General features: G+C 29.3%; 1 protein-coding gene across 6 annotated transcripts in view; it reads left to right on the top strand.

Annotated features, from left to right (window-relative positions):
* Positions 1-21,883, top strand: part of LOC129943160 (fasciclin-1) — a 93,347-nt gene that overhangs the window by 57,780 nt on the left and 13,684 nt on the right. For all 6 annotated transcript variants that reach the window (XM_056052426.1, XM_056052427.1, XM_056052428.1 and 3 more), the window contains exons 3-9: positions 264-396; positions 6,011-6,180; positions 6,411-6,544; positions 9,414-9,510; positions 9,596-9,764; positions 11,354-11,514; positions 20,282-20,433. In XM_056052426.1, the coding sequence (XP_055908401.1) occupies positions 264-396; positions 6,011-6,180; positions 6,411-6,544; positions 9,414-9,510; positions 9,596-9,764; positions 11,354-11,514; positions 20,282-20,433 (1,016 nt within the window). The remainder of the gene's footprint in view (positions 1-263; positions 397-6,010; positions 6,181-6,410; positions 6,545-9,413; positions 9,511-9,595; positions 9,765-11,353; positions 11,515-20,281; positions 20,434-21,883) is intronic.

Here is a 21,883-nt window from a genome sequence, read left to right on the forward strand (position 1 = left end):
ACGACCGATGAAACGTTTATAGACACCATCGCTTTATGTGGTTCGTCGTAGTTCTGCGTGTTCTTTAAGCAGGAAAGGCATCAAATTCAATTTGAATAAATAGACTGCAGATACCAAATACATATTTTTAGGTTAAAAAATGGCGTTTTTCTGTTTAAAAATACATTCCATGTATTATAGGAAAGGCCTAATAGTTTTTTAATATATAAATAAAACCTTAACAAATTACTAAAACATTTTATTTCATTTTTGTTCAATTTCAGTTCTATACGCTGCTGGAACAAAATCCAATAGCAAATTCAACTTTAGCTTTGCGGGCTGTAACGGTTTTCGTACCTACAAATGAAGCTTTCCAGCGCCATCATGCTAGCAACACTTCCGTTCTGTATCACATGGGTGAGTATTAAAAAACAAATACATGACAACAACAACAACAAATACATGATTAGATAAGTTTTATAGACTTGATTCAGGTCCATAAACAAAGAGGACAACCTAATAATAGACACTTAAGTACAATGTCAATGTCAGATGCAAGTGAAACCACAATTAGGTATCCTTATATGTAAATTTGCTGGCTAATTCCTTTGTCCTTTGTCCCCTGCTGGCACAAGCTCTTCAACAATTGAGATCCTTTCTATCTGACAATAGATGGTCGGTTTTACAATTCATCTGTCTAGTTGTGATTAGTTGTTTCAATGAAATATATATTTTTTTGCAATTGATGGATTGAAAAGTAGACTCATGGTTAATGTAAGTGACAGGATATTTAATCTGTGTTAGTTGGAGACAAAAGTTTTGGCAAATTTTAAAATAGATAAAAGAGTAAATGAAAAGTCTGTCACATAAGTTTAGGGACCTCAAAAGAAGTTACTGATTTCCAGGATAAAAGCAAAAACTGTTTCACTGTTATTTTTGTTTAAAGAAAGCATTTTCAATGTTTAAAAGTTGGGTCTCATGTTTGTAAATCTGAAATAATTTTAAAAAATAAATAATTAAAAGGGAATAGTTTCATCATGCCTTGAAGTTATGAAAACAAATTATTATTAAATTCATGAAAAAACTCTTCGATTATTTACGAAAAAAAAAAATTGTTTTAATTGACTGTAGTGCTAAACAAATCTCAATTTCAATATTTCAAAATCCAGTCAATTTGCAATGATTTTGTTTTCTTTAATCAACAACAATAGTCCAAAAAGTCTCCCTACAGCAGCTTTTTTTTGTTGATTCTGAGAAAAAATATTTATTAGAACAATATAATAAAAACAACTATTTTGAAGATCACAATAACAATTTGTTTTAAATTCGGTAAAAAGTTGAAGGTGGAAATTAACTTTTTCAATGTTATCACTTTGGTTATTACATTTGTTCCTTAGAACATTTTTTCCAAAATTAGGCTGCTGTACCGAGACTCTTTGGACTATGCGTATATGCAATAAACATGGCCACTTCAATCTGCAATAAAGAAAAATAGCAGCAACTACTAAGATACAATTCAGCAATTTCACTTAAAGTGACTGTATAATAGTCGTTAGTAAGAGTTAAATAAAAAAAGCAGTAAGTAAACCACTTTACTGATTCATTATTAACATCTAGTAATGTTACTTGTTGCCTTGCATAATTAAATCGTCTACTTCAGCTGAATTTCTAAGAACATGGAACTACCCAAAAATTAAAAATCCATTTTTCTAATTAAATTTGTACAAAACTATCAAATAAATAAAACATTTTAAGTTAGGAAAATATAAATACATTGGGCCATATTCATAACTCTTTGATAAGTTCTGATTTTGTCTTTGCTAAACTAAACTTCAGTTTATGTTATTCATAGACAATTTAAACCGATTATAAGACGATGGCCTGGAATTTAAAAATAAACACGTCGGAACCTATGTTTAAGCTGTTTTTAAATCTATAAAACGTCAAAAATAAACAAACTGATTAAAAAAACAAAGTTGCGAGACATTTTATTGAAAATTTAAAAACAAAAATTCAAATGTCGAAAGACTTACATAAGCTTATATCAATATTTTGATATTTTGCTGGATGTTGGAATGCTACTCTCCAACCCTCTTAAATAAATGCGGACGATTTGTATTAAAGTTATCGATACAAGAAAAAAACTGTCAAGTTTGTGATTGACTTCTAAACATTGAAGATCGAAATTCACTTAAAGGTTTGCCAATATCGGTTTGTTTCTTAACAGCATCAGTGCGCCATACATAAAGTTTCTCAGCTAACAGCAAACAGAATAATTAAAATTTTGACTCTCCAGCTAATGCATTTTATATTTTTCCCCTTTACAAGCCATTTTGTATAGGTTTAAGTCAAATCCTACTAGAATTGTAGTAAAATATACCTTAAACCTATTTTTAACTGAACAGAGCTGTCAAATTCATTATAAATAGCAGCTGTGTCTAACCTAAATGTTAAATTTAAACTCCAGCTAAAATAAACTCGGGTTTAAATATGAATATGCCCTGTTTGTGAGTAAACGAGCAGAATTTAAAATCAATAGTTTTCTACAATACATAAAAAACATTATAATTATAAAAGTTTAGTTGTGCACATTATTCGAGTGAATTTACATCAATTAAACACTCTAAGTATACTGTATACAAAAATTTGGAACACTTTGTTGCAGTTGTTAAGAACCTTCTCGATTATAATTTAAAAAAAAATTAAATATCTTTTGGAACAATATCCTAAATTTCGAAGTTAAAATTAATATGGTAATTTATATTAAGCTCTTAAACCTTATTCCAATACCCACGTACAGCTAAGATCTAAGAAACAAATCGTATTTTATTCCTTCCCTTTTCTATATTGCTTCAGACATTCTTGCGAATTTTCCTACAAAATGAGTGTATAATGTATCAGCATGTAGCTCGAACTTTTGAATCCAATATTAAATGACCAGTTTCTGAAAATCTATGTACTCGCACATACCTTGAAAAATAAACAAAATAAAACATCAAAAGTTTTTCAAGAATAAAGTACCTTCGTAACCTTTGTCCTTTGTCCCCTGCTGGCACAAGCTCTTCAACAATTGAGATCCTTTCTATCTGACAATAGATGGTCGGTTTTACAATTCATCTGTCTAGTTGTGATTAGTTGTTTCAATGAAATATATATTTTTTTGCAATTGATGGATTGAAAAGTAGACTCATGGTTAATGTAAGTGACAGGATATTTAATCTGTGTTAGTTGGAGACAAAAGTTTTGGCAAATTTTAAAATAGATAAAAGAGTAAATGAAAAGTCTGTCACATAAGTTTAGGGACCTCAAAAGAAGTTACTGATTTCCAGGATAAAAGCAAAAACTGTTTCACTGTTATTTTTGTTTAAAGAAAGCATTTTCAATGTTTAAAAGTTGGGTCTCATGTTTGTAAATCTGAAATAATTTTAAAAAATAAATAATTAAAAGGGAATAGTTTCATCATGCCTTGAAGTTATGAAAACAAATTATTATTAAATTCATGAAAAAACTCTTCGATTATTTACGAAAAAAAAAAATTGTTTTAATTGACTGTAGTGCTAAACAAATCTCAATTTCAATATTTCAAAATCCAGTCAATTTGCAATGATTTTGTTTTCTTTAATCAACAACAATAGTCCAAAAAGTCTCCCTACAGCAGCTTTTTTTTGTTGATTCTGAGAAAAAATATTTATTAGAACAATATAATAAAAACAACTATTTTGAAGATCACAATAACAATTTGTTTTAAATTCGGTAAAAAGTTGAAGGTGGAAATTAACTTTTTCAATGTTATCACTTTGGTTATTACATTTGTTCCTTAGAACATTTTTTCCAAAATTAGGCTGCTGTACCGAGACTCTTTGGACTATGCGTATATGCAATAAACATGGCCACTTCAATCTGCAATAAAGAAAAATAGCAGCAACTACTAAGATACAATTCAGCAATTTCACTTAAAGTGACTGTATAATAGTCGTTAGTAAGAGTTAAATAAAAAAAGCAGTAAGTAAACCACTTTACTGATTCATTATTAACATCTAGTAATGTTACTTGTTGCCTTGCATAATTAAATCGTCTACTTCAGCTGAATTTCTAAGAACATGGAACTACCCAAAAATTAAAAATCCATTTTTCTAATTAAATTTGTACAAAACTATCAAATAAATAAAACATTTTAAGTTAGGAAAATATAAATACATTGGGCCATATTCATAACTCTTTGATAAGTTCTGATTTTGTCTTTGCTAAACTAAACTTCAGTTTATGTTATTCATAGACAATTTAAACCGATTATAAGACGATGGCCTGGAATTTAAAAATAAACACGTCGGAACCTATGTTTAAGCTGTTTTTAAATCTATAAAACGTCAAAAATAAACAAACTGATTAAAAAAACAAAGTTGCGAGACATTTTATTGAAAATTTAAAAACAAAAATTCAAATGTCGAAAGACTTACATAAGCTTATATCAATATTTTGATATTTTGCTGGATGTTGGAATGCTACTCTCCAACCCTCTTAAATAAATGCGGACGATTTGTATTAAAGTTATCGATACAAGAAAAAAACTGTCAAGTTTGTGATTGACTTCTAAACATTGAAGATCGAAATTCACTTAAAGGTTTGCCAATATCGGTTTGTTTCTTAACAGCATCAGTGCGCCATACATAAAGTTTCTCAGCTAACAGCAAACAGAATAATTAAAATTTTGACTCTCCAGCTAATGCATTTTATATTTTTCCCCTTTACAAGCCATTTTGTATAGGTTTAAGTCAAATCCTACTAGAATTGTAGTAAAATATACCTTAAACCTATTTTTAACTGAACAGAGCTGTCAAATTCATTATAAATAGCAGCTGTGTCTAACCTAAATGTTAAATTTAAACTCCAGCTAAAATAAACTCGGGTTTAAATATGAATATGCCCTGTTTGTGAGTAAACGAGCAGAATTTAAAATCAATAGTTTTCTACAATACATAAAAAACATTATAATTATAAAAGTTTAGTTGTGCACATTATTCGAGTGAATTTACATCAATTAAACACTCTAAGTATACTGTATACAAAAATTTGGAACACTTTGTTGCAGTTGTTAAGAACCTTCTCGATTATAATTTTAAAAAAAATTAAATATCTTTTGGAACAATATCCTAAATTTCGAAGTTAAAATTAATATGGTAATTTATATTAAGCTCTTAAACCTTATTCCAATACCCACGTACAGCTAAGATCTAAGAAACAAATCGTATTTTATTCCTTCCCTTTTCTATATTGCTTCAGACATTCTTGCGAATTTTCCTACAAAATGAGTGTATAATGTATCAGCATGTAGCTCGAACTTTTGAATCCAATATTAAATGACCAGTTTCTGAAAATCTATGTACTCGCACATACCTTGAAAAATAAACAAAATAAAACATCAAAAGTTTTTCAAGAATAAAGTACCTTCGTAACCGAAAAACTTTCCATTACATCCAAATATTCCAGAACATCTATTACATGTCTTAACACTCGCAACCTAAACCCTTAATCTTTTCGCAAGGAAACAACTTAAAATAAAAGAAATAGAATTCTTTCAAACTTTCAGCTCCCTGCAGAGGATTGCATGAGTTTTTATAATGGTAAAAAGTATGTTTTTTTATTCAATCGCTTGAGGATTTTCCTGGGATTTTACAAAGAGTCACATTAGAGATTGAGATTGAAGTGTAATTTGTGTATAAGTCATGCTTTGGTTGGTTTTTAGGTCAAACAAGTTTTACAATGTTTTTCTCGTGTTTTGTTTTATTTTTCGGAAGAACGAAAACGAACATTGGAAAAAGTTTTTGCTTTAAATACAATTAACAACAAATGTTTACGTTTTTAAATTCACATTAAGTACCTAGATAAAATAACTTTTGCTCGAGTCGAGTACGAGTAACTGATGTTGCGATTGAAACTCATTTAAAGCCTTAAACTTAATAACAACCATAAACTATACCATGCAAATTAAATTCGAATATAAATATTCATAAGTTAACTTTTCAATTTACAGCCACTGTCGCCCTCAACCAGGACCAACTGCCGAAGACTATTCCTTCAGACATGGATGGTAATCCTCCGCTTTACATCACAAAGAAAAGCACCGGAGACATTTATGTTAATAACGCCAGGATAATTCCCTCACTTTCTCTGCAATTGGAAAACAGCCTGGGAAAAAAACAAGTAAGTCTGTTTACATAGAAGTTTGATTGATTTCACATCTCCTAATTTATGCACATGTTTTAAGTTCAAAATTAAATAATATGATGATGGCAATTTTGGAAATTTATGGTAATATGGGAATTTATGCATAAGGCTTTGAAAATGCCAAAATGGCAAATGGCAAAACATACTTTAAGCTTAATTATATGTATTTTAATGTTGAATATTTGTTTTGTCTTTGAATGTTATAGGTGATGCATGTAATTGATGATGTCTTAACACCTCTATCCGTACTGCCAACATCAAAATCTGAAATAATTAATCCTGATGCACTGCAATTCCTTCAACAAGCTGATTCAATGAGCATCGGAGATTATCGCCTAAGGTAAGACAAGTTATACATATTTAAAATTTCAATTTAAAGATCGATCCATTGCAACACACTTTGTTTAGCATTTCTTAATATAAATTCTTTAAAATTAAAATGAATAAAAAGTCTAACCATCTTTTGTAGTTAACTAACGAGTTGTATATTTGTTCTCAAAAGTATTGCAATTGGAGAATTAAGATAAAGAAAAAGAGTTGTTACCTTTTCCCATTTGTATATATTTTGTAAATCTATGTTATTTTCTGCTTTTTTTTCTGATACACAAACAGATGTTACATGAGGAGATCTTAGATAGAAATTACCGTGGGCGGCACAATAGACAAAAAATGAAAAGTTTGATATTGGACATTTTGTGAAACCGCTGTAACTTCTCGTTGAAACATCACATGTAGTTTAACTGTAATAGACATGGTCTGCAAAGTTTAGCTTTTGTAACATTTAGCATTCAAAAGTTACAGCCTAATATCGAAAATCTTTGACAAAAAACTTAAATCACTTGGACTTTTTGTCACTAGCAAATATCAATATCCTTAGTGCCTGCGTCAATTTTCATCATCATGCTTAAAATATTTAAATATCTTGCATTTTTGGCATTACTAAGCCAAGCACTTCACCAAACGTCCATAGAACTAAGGCTACTTATAGAGTTATATAAAAATCGCAAAAGGCTTACAAATCATAAAAATCTAGATTCTTTAAAATTCAAGTTGCAAGGCTTTGAAATTATAAGTTCTCCATTTTCAAAACTCCACCCCTTCAAATTGTTCAAGAGCAATTAAATTTGGTACATTCTTAGACGCTGCTAAATTTAAGCAGAAAAAAGAGGCTGGGATGGGACCCACACTGATAACTTCCCATCTTGTCTGTCGATTTGTCTTGCTTAAAAGTTTGTCTATATGTACTCATACCAATTTTTACCAAATTTGCGTACTATTTTTTGTAGATTTTTTTTTAATATAAAAACGGACTGTTGGCTTTTTATATACAAATTACTGAATATCGAAAACAATGTTTTCTGTGAAATAAAATAAGTTTCAAGCCAATATTTTTAAGTTTTGAAAAGCTATTTGAGTCGAAAGTAAATTTTTACGAAGTTTTAGTATTGTTTTTTTTTGGAGTTTTATTTTTTGTAAAAAAAACTGTCAATTCGATTTTTTTCAAAATTTTATCAATTATTGAAAACAATATTTCTTATAAGATAAAATTAGTTTGAAGAAAATATTTCAAATTTTTGAAAATTTATTTGAGTCAAAAATCAATTTTCACCAACTTTTGGTAATTTTTTTTAGGTTTTTAATTTTTTGCACAAAAACTGTCAATTCGATTTTTTTCAAAATTTTATTGAATGTTGACAACAATATTTGTTGAAAGATAAAAGTAATTTAAAGCCAATATCTACAATTGTTGGAAAAATATTTGAGTCGAAAATCAATTTTTACCAACTTTTATACATTTTTGTTTTTATTTTTTGTAAAAAAACTGTGAATTCGATTTTTTTCAAACTTTAACTGAATGTTGACAACAATATTTTTTGAAAGATAAAAGTAGATTAAAACCAATATCTCAAAGTTTTAAAAAGATATTCAAGTCGAAAATCAATTTTTAACAACTTTTATTAATTTTTTTTTTAGGTTTTTATTTTTTGTAAAAAAAACTGTCGATTCGATTTTTCTCAAAATGTTTCAAAATGTTGATAACAATATTCCTTATAAGATAACATAAGTTTGAATCCCAAATTTTAAGTTTTTGAAAAGATATTTGAATCGATATTCAATTTTTACCAACTTTGAGTAATGTTTTTTTTAGATTTTTATTTTTTATAAAAAAAACTGTCAATTAGATTTTTCTCAAAATTTTATCAGATATCAAAAACATTGTTATTCGTTGCACAAAATTGTTTTGAAGATGAAATCATATTTCAGTCGTAAAATTTTGGAGGTGACAAATTTTTTTTTCAGTTTTATTGATTTATAAAAAAACCGTTATATTGATTTTTTTTCAAAAAATATACTTGTTTGGTATCACGTTACAATATATAATATAAAATTTAATTCAAGTCTCTATAGCGTTTTTGGTTCGTAAGATATTTAGGGTTAACCAAAATTTTCACCTTTTTTTCAAACTGCTATAGTAAAAAAAAACCACCCACGCAATATTCTTGAGAGCCCTTTCTGCATCTTTCTGCCATATAACCTATATATCAAAATTTATTTGAAGTCGATATCTCTTCTGGTTCTTGAGCTATGGACGACGAAAAAAACGTCGCGAACGTACGGACGTACGGACGTACGAACGTACGTACACACGCACGCACAGACATCTTTCTAAAAATCTTTTATTTCGACTCTAGGGACCTTGAAACGTCGATAAATGTCAAAATTTTCAATTTGACAAATCGGACCCATTACAATAACTTCCTATGGGAAGTTAAAAAACAATGGGATTTCCACTCTGAGGGCGTGGTATGCACCCACTTTATATGTATTTTGTATTGTTTTATTAAAATCGCTCGGGTCATGTATTAATAATAATGGAATGTGAAGAATATAAATATCCAAAATAAAATACAGAAAGCTTATTCCCAATACTGAGGCGTGTCTATACAAATTTTGATCACTTAATTATAAAATCATGCATAGCATAGGTTATAACATTCTGTCAATAATAAATTATGATATTAAACATTACAAATTTAAGAACTAGAATTATTTTTAGATATCATCACGGCTGACCTCTTCTTATGTCGTACATGTTCCTTAAGTTTTTTTTTTAAACTTTAAAAAATGAAGATACAATCAAATTCAATCCAAAATCAATCAATTCTCCTTTTTGTATTATGAAAGATTAATATGTTTTTATATTTCAGATCATACCGTGCTCAAGTGACACTTATGAAAAAAGAAAGTCTCTATCAAGCTGCAGGCGGCCACACTTTTCTTATTCCCATCGATGAAGGATTCAAGGTAATGACATTTTGTACTGAAAATGGCAGGACATACATAATTCGTGTAAAAAACAACTTTCTGGTTTTATTTTATTTTAACTTAGCAAACAACTCGAAGCAGCTTAGTTGACAAAAAAGTTATTGACGGCCATGTCATTCCTCACAATGTTATATTTACTGCAGCGGCTCCCATTGAAATGCCACAAACCACTGCATCATTTGAAGACAACATTCGTGTTACTGTAAGCTTCTTCCAACAGAAGGATGGCAAAAGTAAGTTTTTGAATGAAAATCCCCACAGAATTAATTGGAAAACTCTTAAATAAATGAAATAATCGAGTTTGGTGGTGATAAAACACCACAGACCACTTCGTAGACGACCTACGACACCGACAACGACACGACGATAAATGATGCGATGGTCGTGGTTGAGAAAGGATGCATACAAAAGTTCGTGAAAATAAGCCTTGGCCCTTGGAAAGAGTTATCCGGATTGTTTTGACGGCTTTTAGATATTCGTGATTGGATAAATACAAAAAAATGCACTTTTATGCATCAAAACTTTTTTAAGCTTTTAATTTTAACGCAGGCTAGGTTTAAACACGGGAAACCTTTTCCTACGTACCTATTAATTTGTCTGATGTCATGTGACAAAGGACATTGCATGGGGCGAAAAAAATCTGTTAACTAAATGCAACCTTTAACACTCTGCATGTTCCTTTTTGATGGCGTATGCAATGACTATTTGGTTTATTTGTGTGTAAATGGAAATAGATAAACCCGTGTGTAGTAAAAAAGTGGTTCAAAGCTAAAAAATGTTTAGAAAACCCTTGGAAATATTTTCTAACAGAAATTCCGTAAAAATCACATTACTTTAAGTATCGTATATTGGAATGAAACTCTCGGTTTTTATGACTTTATCCAGATTTTTTATAACCCTTGCAGGATTATTTCGCCAGCTCCAAAATTGTTCGATAGTTTTTATCTTTTATTATTTTTCTTCTGATAAATTGTGTAAGTAATTGCATTTTTTTAACCAATTTGAGCAACAATCAAAAATTGGTGGTTCAAGGACATTTCACACCACCGCTGCAGCCGGTTGGACACGCGTATAGTTCTTTGTCTTTGAATGCTTGCCATCTACTTCCGGTACTTCTACTGTAGGGGTACTTCCCAAAGACTTCCATAACTGGCTTTTTATAGGGTCAACATCTTCTACTTCGTCTTCTCTTATTATTGGTTATATATCGACTGTTGGGGCGCAGTGCTTCGAACGAAGTAAATTTCAAACAAAAGAAGCGTTTCCTAAACATTTTGAAACTTTTGATTTGTATGCTTTCTTTTCAATTTTTGACTAATATGATTCTCGAATTTAAAATTTTGTCAGCAAACGGATTGATTCAAAAAATTAGGTACCTCAAGGCAGTTAAGCTTATCCCTGTTTTCTTTAGGTCGACAAATTTTAGAAATGGTACCTTAGCTGTGCATTATTCAATCGATAAGATAACACTGTTTGAGCTCTTCTTATTAAAACCACTATTGCCTTAAATATACAAAGGCGTACAACACGAAGAACTACTTTTAAAGGAACACTTTCATTATAGAAATACTTCCTACTTTATTTATCAAAAAATTCTTTATAGAACCACGAAAAACATCCGGCTCCGACGGAAGTTAAACACGAACAGCTTTCCGTGATGGAGAAAATAATGGAAACTTTTTTTATAGCTCCATCGTGTATACAATCCGGGCACAAAGAAAAGAAAACCTCTTTTGATTACACCCTTCATCGCTATCAACCACATTATTTATTGATTATAAGGATATCGTTTTATTTTTATTTTCTTACGGTTTTTTTGCAGTGTACGTGAAATCAAACACACGTATTGGGGACGCAAAGCATTCGAAGGGTGTTGTTCTGGCCGAAATTGTTAAAGCTAACATCCCCGTCCGAAATGGTGTCGTTCACTTGATTCATCGACCACTCATGATTGTCGACACGACTGTATCCCAGTTCCTTCAGGTAAGATAAAAGCTTCCCCTCTTCCTTTGTGTTATGTGTACTTTATTGAGTTCGATTACGTGCAATCGTAATCGCTTGATTAATTTTAAAAATGCATTACAAATGTCTTTGCATTTTAAGTTAATTTATTTTGTATTTATGTTTAATTTCATATTAAAATATAATATATACCAAAAATATACCATAGAATTATAAGAATCAGATAATTTATTTTTAGCACTTTATTTAGTGCCTATTTTATGTTTGTTTAAATAAATAAACATTTGGTTAGTTGCTAAAACCATATATATTTAGTTTGTTAGCACTCGCACTGCAATATTCAGTATTAATAATTTTGCTTAGTTATAAATAAATGAAAGTTGATTAAATATACGCGTACAGTCCGTTTAAAAACAGTCTACGGCACTTTAAGCTTGTTTAATTTTCTTTTATTTTTTGTTGTTTAAATATAAAATAATTAAAAATATAGCAATCTCTCAATAACATACATAAACATATAAATGTAGGTACCTACTAGTTTATTTCGCTAAGCTATATTAGAAAATTGAATGTACATTTAAATGCATATATTATCCACAACAAACTTATTTCACAACCATAATACAATACAAAAATTAATAATCGACCACTTAAGAAATGTAGGGGTTTATTTTTTAAATATGTAGATGTCTTAATTTTTTAGCTTATTCAATTTTATGGTTCGAATAAGAAATATGAGAGTTCGAGTGCGGATCCAATGTCACCTAGCAGTGTAAAGAATATATCGGCTGACGAAATAGCCAAAAATTATTATACACATGTTACATCATTTCAAAAACGAGAACTTATTGATATTGACTTCATATATTTTTGTAGAAATTCATAGACAATATTTTTAAAATATTAAAATGTTTGTATTTTATTTTTCCTTGTTATATTTTGCATTTGTTTAAGCAAATATTTTGTATAATAAGTGAAACACAAATTGTTTTAAATACCTCACGAAAACTATCACATGCATAGATAATTTAAGCTTATTTCGTCTCCTTAGATGAAAAATGACATATGTAAGTCAAAATTGTATGGGGCATATTCATAGAGAATTACTAAAGTCCTGATTTCTTGATCTATAACTATAGTTTAAGGCTTCTGGTTAAATAAACACAGCTCTTATTCATAGTAAATTTTCTAGGTGTGTTTAATAAAACCATGCACAGGTTAAGGTTGTATTCTACTACAAATATACTTCAAATGACAAGTCAAAGCAAAAAAATACTGCTATCTTTTCAAACTTTAATACATAAAATAATAATATTATAAAATAAATGTGACTGTTTCTTTGTCCAAACGGTAAACGATATCAATAGTTAAAATTCTTGTCGCTCAATTAAAATGGATTGAACCGTGTTTTAAATATTTTTCTTTTTTTGGTGGCATATTTTGCAGATCACCAAACAACTCAAACTCCTCTAAGATATCCATAGACTGCCGGTCATAAGGTTAGATGCAGGTATTTCGAGAAGTAATGGTAAATGAGGGACTATTTTTGTTAACAACAAAATATAAAATTTGGTAAAGGAGATATGTGTATGGGAGCGTTTTCCTGCTGAATAATCCATTGCATTGGTCGAAAAAGCTCGATAATATTGGGGAATACTGATTCCAGGAGCGCTATGTATGTTGTCCTAGTCATTTGGTATCTTGGACTTACCAAGTCTATAGCGCCATACAATAAAATTGAGCCCCAGACGATAACGCCTCTTTTTTTGGCTATGGTGACGGTTTAAAAATCACTACTCTTTCCTCAGGTGATAGAAATAATAATTGTAACCATCTGACCCATCTAGGTGAAATTTTTCGTCGGAAAAAAATAACCTTCCGCCAATCAATTTGCACATCCCAGCTCATGTGATCTTTCTCGAAACACAAGCGCTGCTTCTTCCTTGCATCATTAAGTGGTGGTTTTTACTTAAACTTCAGGGGCTTAAAGTGTTTAGCATGGAGAATTGTGAATTACAGTGGTTAAGCTTGCCATAACATTAGCTTTCTCTCTAGTTTTAGCGGCCGAGAAAGCTGAACTTGACACTATTCTAAGGATACTTCACGGTTCGCGAAGTCTTAAAGCAGAGAAAGTGTTTTTTTTATATTTTTCCAGAAAGACGGTGGTTTTTTAAATGATTGCTGACACAATGATCACTTCGATTTTTTCCGGGTTATAGCAAAGAATTAAAGACCTATAGAGCAATAAACATCTATTCTTGCTCTTTCCTCCACTGTCAAACATTTGTTGTTGCCAATTTCTATTAACACTCAATCAAGAATAATTCATTTATAAATTTAACCGTTTTTCAAAAAAAAGAAATGTATGCACTTCACAAAACAACGTTGATTTATTCACTGCTTCTAATCTAACGACCGGATATATTTACCATAGTTGTTTTTTTTCTAATCCATCATGTAACGTGAGAAATATCTATTTTACTTTTCGAAAATGCCTGCTTCTAATCTTATGACCGGCAGTGTATCTTCTTTTATTGCGATATCCATCAACATTTTTCTCGACAGCAAGTTTACGTAAAATTTATTTGATATATATAACTTTTTTAGCTTTTCAGTTCACAAGCAAAAATCAAATATGACATTTTGTCCGTGAATCCGTAATAATAACTACTTAAACACAGCAATACCTACGTTTATAGTTAAACCACAGGTTTAGCCCTTAAGTTAGGTTTAAATTTATTTATAAAAAGCCTAAACTGTAGGTCCCTTCCATCCCTGACAACAGTACTCACACACAGGAATGGTTGAGAGTTGTCAGTCAATAGGCCTTAGTTCTCAAACGGACTGTTGCGCCACCCAATTTATTCATTTATTTATTTTAAACTCTGGACTAGCTTGATAACAACTTAGCAAGAGTTTAGCAAACATCTATGAATATGCCCTTATGTGTTTCCTAATATAATCATATTAGCCATACCAAGAATGCTTACATTTTTGTTTGAATTGTTTTCACAAAATTATTACAAAAAGAACCAGTTTAAGAAAAATGCTCCTGAGGAGATCTTTTGTTATCAACTAACATTTATTGGTAGACTCTTGGTTAAACTATTTTATAATACTGCAACTGCTTTTTTCTTTTAAATATATATGATTTAATTTTAATTTAATTTTGTTATTCCGGAAATTTGTAGAATTATACATTTTGGTCCTCGTTTTCCAATTCCCAAAGTTGTTTCTTTTTCGGAAGAAAAACTTTAAAAAAATTAATGAAATTTCAATTTGTTTACTTACTTCATCTCTATTGCAAACATCAGCTTTCAATTATCAATTGATTACTTCTCAATACAAAAGTTAAACGTATTAAAACGCTAATATTAATAACTAAAAATGATTAGGAAACTTTTGAATAACAAAAAAAATGAAGGCGATCAACGAAAAGTTTTGTGGTTTCATAAAATTAAGTTTTTAAAAGCCCGAATCTTAATTTGTATCAAGTACCAACTTTTAAAAACAATATTATGTTTGTTTACCCGTCAGGTTTGCCAAAATATATATATATATATATGCACGTACATTAATATATGTATGTCACATATTGTATATCTAAAATAGGTATATATAATCGGAAAATAATTATTAATTATTTTTCATAAAAAAATATTATGAAACCAAGAAATTATATGTGATATGAAACTAATTCCAACTTTAAAAATCCATATTTTTTTTAGAAATAAGCTTTCTGAAAAAGTGTAGATTAAAAAGAAAAAAAAAACTTAGTTAATGTAGGTATTTAAGTGAAATATTTTTATTAATTTTTAATTTGAATAGATTGACATGAAACTTTTAAGATAAATAAACTAAGTAAAAAGACTTCTATTATCCATACCTAATCACATTTTATTTTATTTATTTTTTTCTGACATTCTCTTATGCCTCCTACATAAAAACTTAACATGGATACCTTTATAATTGTATCTCAACATATTCAGTCGTTTAAGGTAAAACATTCATTTCTTTGTTTAAAAAAAAAATAATATTTTTTAGTACAAAACACTTCACAAAATCACACTTAAAAAATTAACATCGATTGGAAAAGGAAGACATTTCCATTTCTTATGTTTTTGTAAACATTTGCGATTTATTTTAATTCACTGCAATCATTTTTCATTTTGAATGTAACATTTTAATGTTTTTATAATATTTTCGTATAGAAGTACAATTAAAAGCTTATTATTTTATTTAGTAGAAATTTTGTCTTCAAAAAGATATATTCTATGTTCTTGAGTTTAAACGTAGAAGCTTTTTAAGTAAACAGCCCGTAGCCTGCTGCGCTCCCTCATAAATAAAATATTTTTGAGTTAACTTGAAACTGCTCCTCCTGCCGCAACATTGCTTAAAAGTCAAAACTACAATCGTGCTAGAAGAACAAAGGATTTTGAATTTTTCAAATTTTGCATTTTCGGGTTTCTGGGCTTTCGAGATCTTAGGTGTATTGGATTTTATTATTCTGTTTGGAATTTATTCCACCATTAACAGTTTTATAAGATTTGCGATGAACCAGATTAGTCCAATCAAAAGCAAATAATTAAAAAATTAAATTAGTTCGTAACAGTTTTCTACAGTTTTAAGATTTCCGCTCATATTTGATGTTTTACATAGAAAAACAGATACAACGCAAAAACTTAACGTTGATGTATAGTTCAGGCAGAACATTTCCGTTTGGATAATTTCCTAATTGTAATAAAACTTACATATATCACTCTAAATCAGTTAAATTATTTTAACTTTGACATGACATATTTTAACTTTTGAATTTTTTTCTCAAGAACAATTGTATATTGAACTAAAATTTTGTATATGAAAACAATTTAATGCTTACCTTAGAAAAAATAACTCGAAAGTCATAAAACGTACAAATAAAACAAAAAAAAAAAACAATTTAATGTTCATTTCAAAAACGCCAGTTCAGATCGTTGCCTTTTAATTTAAATAATTAGTGATATTTTCTTTGGTAGTTCTTTATTTGATAATATTGTTTCTTTTTTATTTTGCTTCAAGTCACATTTTTCACTCGAAATATTTCAGCACGCCCGCATGCAGCCATTTTTAATGTTTATTTAAATTTAATTTTATTTAGAAAAACAAATTAACATTAGTACATTTCGTATTAATAAAAATTCGCTTCGATGCTTAACGCTAACATATCTATAAACTTCATTCATTATTACGCTGCGAAAAAGAACTCACCCACTTGCATTTTCATTCATAAAACAAAACTCATTTCCAAATCAATTCATGTGCGCAATTTAAAAAAAAAATCTCACAAACATTTTATGGTTTATTTTTTCTTAAAATAAATCATTTAATAGATCTTCCAAAAATATGAATTGGTAAAAAATAAACTTTTTGGATTTTGTTTTGATTTACAACATCTTCCAAAGAGCTTTTTATCCAACAAAACTATAAATCACATCAAAATAACCATTTTTATGCAAAGAAAAAAGAAAACACTTAGAACAAAACTAAAACAATAAATAAGTTTCAAGAAATATATATAATTTTAAATTTAATATATTTCGCATGACAAAATGATAATTGATGGGACCTTTAAACACCGCATTTCTTGGTCGGTTAAAATAAAAATATAAATATACAAAACATTACGCCCAACAATACGAGTAGATTGTAAATGTAAGTATTTTAACAAGATTTTTATAATTTTATTTTAATTTATTTTCTGTTAAATAAACTATACAGAAATAGTTTAAAAACGAAACAAAACAAATGCCACAAATATAAAATTATAAACCATTAAACACTCTCTAATGCGAGTTAAATTTTGAATTTAAATTTGTATCTATTCAAATAAAAATTAAGAAAATTTAGTTGTTATATATAGTCACAAAAAATTAAGAATTCATCAATAAAAAGGCATAGATAGTTTTCATTATTTCAACTTAGCTTCTTGCTAGATACATCTAAGAAATAAGAAACAGCTATGTTTTGCATTTAGATTTATATGGTTATTGTTTGCGTTTTATAAATATATTTATTTAATTTTTCTAAAAAAACCTTCATCTAAAAAACAAAAGCTCACTTACTATTGGCAATTAGCTTGTTTAATTTGTTGAACTATTCTTTGATTTATTTATTTGAGTCTGTATTGACAGATTGCACTTTCTGCTTCTTAAATTATAATTGTTTGTTTAGTCAGCTTGTTGCATATTGTAAAGTTTTTGAATGAATGTGGATAATGAGTTATAAGGAATCATTCATTAATTAGGCTTGGACAAAAATATATATTTTGAATGCACTTATACATAATATAAGAGTGCGTAAAATTAATCAATTAAATAATCTTATATATTTTGAAAAAATGAATTACGTTATGAGTTAAAGAAGCAAGTTTTGATAATTAAACGCATGTTTAATAAAAACGCCTCGGATTGAAGTCAAATCATAATTTATATTTTTTTTTAACTCGCTAGGATAAACATTCACTTGCAAATATTCGATTTATTGCTAATAAATGCCCTGAAGTCTCAATTAATTACAGTCAAATGATTTGAGAAAAATAATTGCAATCTTTTTGCTATCAAATGATTGGTGATTGCAAACTCGAAGAACCACTCTCAAAGTCATTTCAATGAATGCAAACTTTAAATTAAGATCATAAAATATTGGATTCTTTCTGAAGTGAGTTTACTTCCTGACATTTAAAAAATATGTTTTCGTTTCGAATATTTAGAAAGCTATTGGCTTAACAATAATTCTGCTTTGCTTATTGTGAGCTAAAAAAGCTCTTTGGAATTATATACGGGAAATTACATTTTGTCCCGAGATTTTAAGGATGGTGAGTTCCTAATCAAATGTTTACTTGCAAGAATTAGTTAAGTTCGTAAACACACTGAAGGGATACCACCTTTTTTTACTTAAGATTAATTTACGGGCCATTAAACTGGAATAGTGTATCCGTTTCCATCTTGGACAGCCACTTAAATCTAATCTTAATCTAACCTAACGTCCATGTAATTTAATGTTTGGAGATTATTTCATGCAAATGTTGACCTTGACTGCGCTTCAAATGGTCCATCCGCTTGGTCCAATTTTGGCAAACTCTTTCCAACATTTCAATGCATCAATTGGAGCGGGCTTGTCTCTATAGACATGAGCTTCAATCCCCACTAAAAATATTCTAAGGCGTTAAATCGCACGATCTAGGCGGACAATTGACCGGTTCCGAACGTGAAATAAAATGTTCACCGAACTCGCCTCTCAATAAGTTCATTGTTGGTCGCGCTGTGTGGCATGTGTCACCGTCGTCTTGAAACCACATGTCACGCAAGCCAAGCTCTTGCATTTTAGGCAAAAAAATGTTTTATTTTATCTCATGCTCACCATTCACAGTTACGTTACGATTCGCATCATCTTTGAAGAAGTACGTTCCAATGTTTCCACCAGCCCATAAACCACACCAAACAGTGACTTCTTCTGGATGCTCTTGCAGTGCTTCTGCTGATATTCACTCCAAAATCAAACAATTCTGCTTATTTACGTACCCATTGAGCCAAAAATGAGCTGACTATAAAATGGAAGGAGCGCGAGATGAACTTTCTTAACAGAGCACGAATTTTGATAATAAAATTCAATAATTTGGAAGCTCTGTTCGTTTGTAAGACGATTCATGTTTAAATTATAGACGAAACTAAAGATGTTTGACAGTGAGATAAAACACAAAACGTGCGTTAGCTGTTTGAACCAGTGTTTTCAAAAAAAAAAAAAATTGCTAAAAAAACACCCTTTAAAAGAATGAATGGTTAGTTTGAGAAATTAGTTTATGTTAACTAGCACTTAATCATTCAAAGGCTACTCATGATCATTTTGATTTGAACTTACAAAAATTATTGCAAAATGCTTGATAGTTTCAAAAACAAATTATTATATTCAATCCATAAGCTACTTGCTCACAAGGATCAACATTAATAAGACCAGATAAACTCTAAATTTTAGTAAAATTATATTTTTCTTGATTTATTTTGTATAGTTTGTTTTTTTTAATTGAAAATGAAACTTAAACAAAACCAAAAGATTCCAAAGAGTTTTAAAAAAACTGTTTTTCTGGTTAATGAAATTATGGTTTTCTAGGCTAGGTTTTTGTACAGTTTTTTTTTTAATATAAAATTAAAATAGTTATGTATTTATCTACAATAAGCCCAATTGCACCATTTAAATATAAAAACGTGCCATGAAATGAAGTTTACCATCTGATTTTAGTTTCAAAATACAATTAAAATATGAACTTGCGCTTAATTGGTTTCAATACTTCTGATTAAATAAAGAAAACCTTACTGTCATGTACAAGAATGATATGGGTTTAACATTATGGGTGAAGGCTTCTAAAAGCCAAAAATTGTTTACAATTATTTTTCTCAAACTGCATAAATAATTGTCTTATAAATTGTATATAGCGGTATTATTTTCTATGTGATTTCTTATACATAATTAATAAGTTTTATTTATTTGTTTGAATGTTTTATTATGATTTATTTAGTTTTAAGTACCTTTCCTATAAACATGTCCCAAATATTTGTATGCTTTTTTTAAATGTCATTTGTGATTATTTTCAACTTTTACAACACGCCACAGCTTAATCACCTTTAATTAATTATAATCTGTAAATATGAAACTCTGTTTTAATATTTACATTGCTTGAAAAAAAATACTTAGTCAACAAAAATATGTTTTTTCCTTACAATAAATAATAATAATGTGTGAAATATCTACTTAGGACAATGAAAACGGTGCTCTACGGAAGTTTTACGAAGTGATAATGGATATCGGAGGAGAAGTCTTAGATGACATTAATAAATTAGGTGAAGTAACCATACTAGCGCCAAGCAACGAAGCGTGGAATCAATCATTTATCAACAATATTATTAGGTAAATATTTTATTTTATTATATTTTTAAGAAAATAAGTTGTGGTCTTTATTTGAATTATTTTATTTTATTTAAAAGAAATATCTTGCATTATAAGTAAATACTTTTAACTTTATAAACTTGCTGGCATTTTCTCTTCAATCAAATATGCAGGTGTAATTTGTTTTTTACGCTTTATATATAAACATCCTTCCCAGGACTTAGCATATTCTATAATTCAAAATTGAAACCAACCATCCAAAATTCACCACAACAGGGTAATTGATCCCTTTTTCCATTTAAATTTGTATATTCCCATAAGAGAACAATACACTTCCCTACAGAATTTCAATAGAGTTTTATCGATTTTTAAATTTAAGTGCTGTGGGCGAGCGAGGGTTCGAGTGAAGAATGACTCATAGAAGTTGTTTTGGTCACTAACCCAAGAAGAAAAACTATCACGCAAGCAATTGCGATATACTCGAATGGTATGAGGATGGTGCCCCCTTTTATCATACCCTTTTTCCAACCCTGCTTCATAACTAGGAAATACGAAATTACACTCTGCCACATTATTTGTACTTGTTTTTTGAACGTACTCGTATGTACATTGTACACACTATTATATGAGCTGTTGGGAAAAAAGCTAAAAAGAGTTCGTTGTTCTAAAAGCAGTTTGCATTCAAAAAGAATGCATTTCACACGAATGCACTTCAATAGTTCATTTCGATTCCTCCTCGTCGTAGTCGGCTGGCGCCAATGTTGTTGTGGCAACAGTGTGTGGCACCCAGCCCATGCCACAAAATGGTATTTCTTTCATCTTTGTGGATCTGTGGGTTTGAATGCAATGTAAAATCCATTACATGCCAGACCCAGGCCAACACAGCCAGGAAGGATTCGTTTAAGTTGAATGTTTGGAGAACGCACAAAAAAGAAACGAAAAGAATTTAAATTTATGGTTTTTGGGTAAACTCTCATTCGCGATTCTGGTGTTCTCAATTTCAACTTTAGGTAGAAATACATTTTAATAGTTTTACAGTTATTGTTCTTACGCTTATGTGGAAGATTTTAAGTTAGAGGTGGCAAAATGCCAGTTAGTTCCCAAAAGGGATTTTTTAGTCCATATACATAATGTATGTCTGTACATTGGTCCAGGTACTAGCTTATTTTCATGGTTGTTAAGAAAAGTTTATACTTAAAATCATTATCCAAAAAAATAAACAAAAAAATTTGAAACAACAGAAAAGAAGTCCTAATCTTCAAACTCTATTTTAAACTTATCTTTGGCCAACTAATAATCTAAAGAACAGATAAACGTACCGACGTGATTAATATTTCATTTTATTCTTACATCGTTTCGGAAAAAATAAAGTTATTGGCATTGGCTTATCTTGGAGTATTACTAAACCAAAAAAAGGACCTTATAACTTTTTCACTATTGTAAATGCACTAAACACAATGTTTTGACTAAG

This window comes from Eupeodes corollae, chromosome 1 (genome assembly GCF_945859685.1).
Source record: "Eupeodes corollae chromosome 1, idEupCoro1.1, whole genome shotgun sequence".
Taxonomy (NCBI): Eukaryota; Metazoa; Arthropoda; class Insecta; order Diptera; family Syrphidae; genus Eupeodes; species Eupeodes corollae.